We start from the raw sequence: 4,709 nt of genomic DNA on the forward strand, positions 1-4,709 counted from the left end.
TCATGTTTTGGGTGTACTATTCCTTTAAGTGTCAACAGTCTCTTATTGGTTCCATAGGCCTTAATCTGACCATAAAAATATATTTCTGTTTTGAAAAGTCTCTCATTCTTTAAATCATTTCAAAAATGTTAACATTAGCTCTACGCCATCATCTTAAAAACATATCAGTCAATAAACAGACTTTTCTATGATATTCTAATTTACTGAGATCTACCTGTGTTATTGCCCCTCCCCCAGCCAGGGTGCTATTTTAAAGACTTGCAGGACAATTTTTACCACAGTAAACCTTTTTAGATCACCACTTCCTTATTTTTTTCCAGATTTAATCCTGTAAGATAATTTGTGTTGTTTTAATTAAAGCGTGAAAGATTATGGTGTTATTAGTGTAATCAGTTAAGATGCTTGATTATTCCATTAAAGCCCAACACTTAGAGTGTAGTAGTATAGATTATATTACATATCGGCACCAGTGGTTCAGATTATTCTACTATATTTTAGGTAAACTTCCCTTTTAAACCCCCCCTGCCCTCTAGTCATAAAGTGAATTCCCTGATTTTAACTGTGACCTCCCTTTTCCACCTCTTTGACCGCCCCAGGGTCCCCTTTCACTCTTTCATTGGCATACCGGCACCACTTCAGCTGCATTCCCACCTGTCCTGCAGCCAGAAGTCTGTCTCCCTCCTCCTCCTCTTCCTCCCCATGTAACTGGTAGTCCACATGACCCCCCCTCTGTGAAGCTCTCCGAGCTGTGGGAGAGTGTGCATGCTCTCTGTGGAATGCCATGTGGTTCCTGCTGCTTTAAATGTACCATGTGGTTGAACAGAGGGAGAACATGTTCAGGGAAGTGTGTGAACCATCGCAGGTGTGAGAGAGGAATGTCTTCATAGAGTCTCAAAGTATTTGGGCCGTGTGTCATTTTGTGTTGTTTTTGTCGATGATCTCATATTGGATTTGAAATGAGTTGGAAGTTAAAGTAAAAAACTATTTACTTATGCCAAAATAATCTGGAATATTTAGTCCACATAAAATGAGTTTCAAATGATTTCTCTAATCAATAAACGCAATAAACGCTTCCTTATCAAATGCTGAAAGTTTGTATTTAAAGACTAATTTATTCTGGCATTTCATATCCAATGTGAGCAGAAACAAAACAACTCAGATTGAAGTCACCGACTCAATGTTTGAGGACTGTACTGTTTTATATTTCTGACTAAAGTTGGTATCTGTTCTGTACTGTTCTTGGAAACAAGGGATCCAATGCAGCTGAAATCGAATGTTTCTTTCATAATCTTAACATTTCTTGAAAGTTATTACAGTTGGAATGTTTGTTAAAGGTACATCTGAAAATCTGCTTCTTGATTTCAAAGGAATTAGTTCAAGAGGTAAAACATTCGATTAATAATAATTTACAATTGAAGCAGTTTGATAAAACAACATCTTTAACCTGTTGAGTGGTGTCGTTTAAAAGTTGTAGAAATGTTTATTCCTGCTAAAAACCATTTCTTCCAATTCCCTTTTTTTCTGTAGGAGCTATAATATAAGACAATAAAAGGGCATATTTCTTCTATTCTGCCAGTTTGGAGCAACACACCTGAGTTTAGTATGAGAGTTGCTGCTAAACGAGGTTTTATCAATATTTCCCAATCAAAGAGAAATTGAAAAGTAGAGATAAACATGGCTGGCATCACTACAGTAGCAGTCTCTGTGTAGACCTTTAATTTTCCAAAAGGCTCAGAATCTTTCCAAACGTTAAATGTCCTTTGAAAGAAAAGTTAAACACCAAAAAAGATAAACCTCTTTGCCCCCTGTAGCCTCCAAACTGAAAAGTTTCACTTCAACCGGTTGAAAATAGATCCATTTTCTTTTATTTCCACACCAGCCAATCGCCAGTCTAGAATGATGGTGCAAATCTGGTAATCAAGTAGCCCAAAGCAGTCCAATTTACACTACCCTTTTAAAACCGTCCTACGAATGGTCTGAGCATGGTAACAAAGATAACTGTTGAGTGTAAAAGGTACGCACAAGTGAACCAGACTGTGTCGGACACAACGGAACCGCACTAAGCTGGTACTAGTTCATCAGTAGGACTCGGCGCTGTTCAGTTCTGGCACGGTTCTCAGATAACAAAGAGCGCATGAGGAGATGGCGTCATCTCCTTTCAGCCTCCTGTCAGCCTCCGTAATAAGGAAATTTCAGACATTCATAATAGGGATGGAGCAGTTTATGAAAACCGTCCGAACCGTTCGGTTCGACTGTCTCGGTTCAGTTCGCGTGTGTTGCGTTCAGTTCATGCGCTGCTCCTTTTTCTCATAGGCGAAGCGTGTACACTCCAGAGCAGAAGGTGGCGGTACTGCGACCAAAGCCAACCACCAGTAGTAAACAAGAAGAAGAAGAAGCGAAGCAGCGTAGCCGGGTGTAGCAGAAAAAAATCAGTTGTTGTGGAGAATTGTGTGGGTATGGCGAGTGGGAAAGAACAGGAGTTGGAAGACGCGCCAGCAGCACTTTATAGGTCTGCTGTATGGGACCACTTTGCATTTAGAGTGACCTACGATGACGGCGGAAAGAAAGTTGTGGATAAAAGTGCAACAGTGTGCAAGCATTGTGCAACACGTTTTGGTTATGCTAACAGCAACATGACCAACATTTCGGTGTAACAATGAACATATACCGAACCGAAAACCGTGAACTGAACCGAACCGTGGATTTTGTGAACCGTTCCACCCCTAATTCATAATAATATATGCTTCCCTACCGTGCCACACCATTTCCAGCTATGATTCTGCTTAGCAGTGTGACGAACCTCAACTCTGTCATTGTTTCCTGAGTCAAAGGCTGCCTTCTTCACCTGACTCTCCTCAAACAATGAAAATATCACAGTTATAACCAAGCATCCTTAATGGTATGGGCGTCGCATTTTGGTTTGCTTGTTTACCTGTAGAAAGCAGTAGTACCGTAATTGTACTTGCGTGATGTGTAAAGGGTTGTGAGGAAGCGAGCTCTGATTCAAGCTCAGTCCGAAACTCGGTACGGATCGGTTTTCAGAGGGTAGTGTAAATGGGGCTCGTGTGTTTACTGTAGGCCATTTTAGTTTTGGACCACTTTATGGTTGCTAACATGTTCTCTCCTCATTAAACTTTGAAAGTGATCTGAAATCAAGTTCTTCCAATAAAGTATTTGATCGATGTTGATGAACGACTTCACAGTCCTGCTGAGCTCCTTCAGTAGAAAACTCTCATAGCTGAATAAAGTTTGTCTTCTCTTCCTTCTTATTCCGCTTCCAATGGAACCAACTATTCTCTCTGATGTAGAAAAGTGACCGGAGAGGAAACATGATTCAGAAGGTTCATCTGCAGAGGGATTGCGTTTAGACTGCAGGTTTTGCCTGATTTAGTGAATTAGTTCCCACTCTGAGATTAATCACCAGGCTCAGTGAGAGAGCCCCTGTAACGACACTGCATTAGATCTCCAGATCCTAAAGTGTATGAGCTGACCTGTTACCTTTTTCTAACACTGTGCTCATCTTAACAGATGAACCCAGAAGACTACAGGGAACCAGTCTACACGTATGTACCGGAGGTGGAGGACATTGATGTAAGTCGTATCCTGTTTGACTAATTTCTTCATTTTGTTGTAAGATATGTTTTTCAGACTTTTTTTTTTGTATTCAGGGTATAATCAGCAGACTTTATGAGCAGGAGAAACTGGTGAAGATGCAGGAGGAGAAGCTTCAGCAGCTGTTGAGAGAGAAGGTGAAGAGAGCGTGTCATTTATCATCATTACTTCCTTAGATGAAACAGTATTTCCAGTGGCAGGGGCGGATTTACCATTAGGCAAAACCTGGCAGTTGCCTAGGGCCCCAAATTCCCCCCCGTTAAACTCCTTTTACATGTATGGTTATTACTGCTATTACTTATTTGTGCACATGAATTATGTTTTTGATAAAAATCCTTTTACTAAAATAAAATCAGAACGCTTATAAAACCAAGTATGTCTCAACCCCTCCCTTTCTTCAGTGTCCACCATATTGGATCAGTCCATTAGCTGCACATGTTCAGAAAGGTCCGAACAGACAGCAGCAAACCATTTGAAAACAAATGGCTGGAAGAGCAGTGTTGCCAACTTAGCGCTTTTGTCGCTATATTTAGCGACTTTTTAGACCCCTCTAGCACTTTGATTTCAAAAAAAGCGCCTAGTGCCAAATCTAGCGACTTTCTTCTGCTTATGGAGACTTATCTAAAAGCAGCGAACTCTGCTCTCAAGAGCAAGTAGATTGGTAACCCCGCCTCCTGCTCTCCTCTATCTTGTCTGCTGTCATGACTCATGCAGCTATTATTTCATCCAAATGAAAAATGGAGAACAGATAAGCAGATCATGGCTTGTCTACAGTGAAAAGAAGGACTGGGTTATTTACTTTTGCCTTTTTGAAAACACAAGGAAAAGGGCAAAAAAAGAAAACATAGAGAGGAAAACCTCAAGAAAAGGGATAAGAAGAGAGGAAATACAGGTAGAACAAATACTGTATGTCTATTCTTTTAAACTTTCTTTATCTGTAGAATGGGTCTGTTTTATGTGTTGTCTTCTCAATTCAGAGGGCCCCCTGCCTGTCTTTGCCTAAGGCCCCAAATTTCCTAAATCCGCCCCTGTCCAGTTGAATAAAGCTAAATTATTCTAAACAGTTTATTTTCTTTGTTTCAGATGGGGATTTTGTA

The 4,709-nt window shown here is 40.4% G+C and overlaps 1 protein-coding gene across 2 annotated transcripts in view; it reads left to right on the top strand.

The window, feature by feature from the left end:
- LOC107086010 (pleckstrin homology domain-containing family A member 5-like) overlaps positions 1 to 4,709 on the top strand; it is a 190,532-nt gene that overhangs the window by 160,582 nt on the left and 25,241 nt on the right. The window contains exons 15-16 of one of the 2 annotated variants that reach the window (XM_015376728.1): positions 3,529 to 3,591; positions 3,669 to 3,749. In XM_015376728.1, the coding sequence (XP_015232214.1) occupies positions 3,529 to 3,591; positions 3,669 to 3,749 (144 nt within the window). Of the gene's footprint in view, positions 1 to 3,528; positions 3,631 to 3,668; positions 3,750 to 4,709 lie in introns of those variants that run through there. The other variant, XM_015376727.1, reaches the window with a different exon arrangement.

Source organism: Cyprinodon variegatus, unplaced genomic scaffold, assembly GCF_000732505.1.
Source record: "Cyprinodon variegatus isolate N-32 unplaced genomic scaffold, C_variegatus-1.0 Scaffold140, whole genome shotgun sequence".
Taxonomy (NCBI): domain Eukaryota; kingdom Metazoa; phylum Chordata; class Actinopteri; order Cyprinodontiformes; family Cyprinodontidae; genus Cyprinodon; species Cyprinodon variegatus.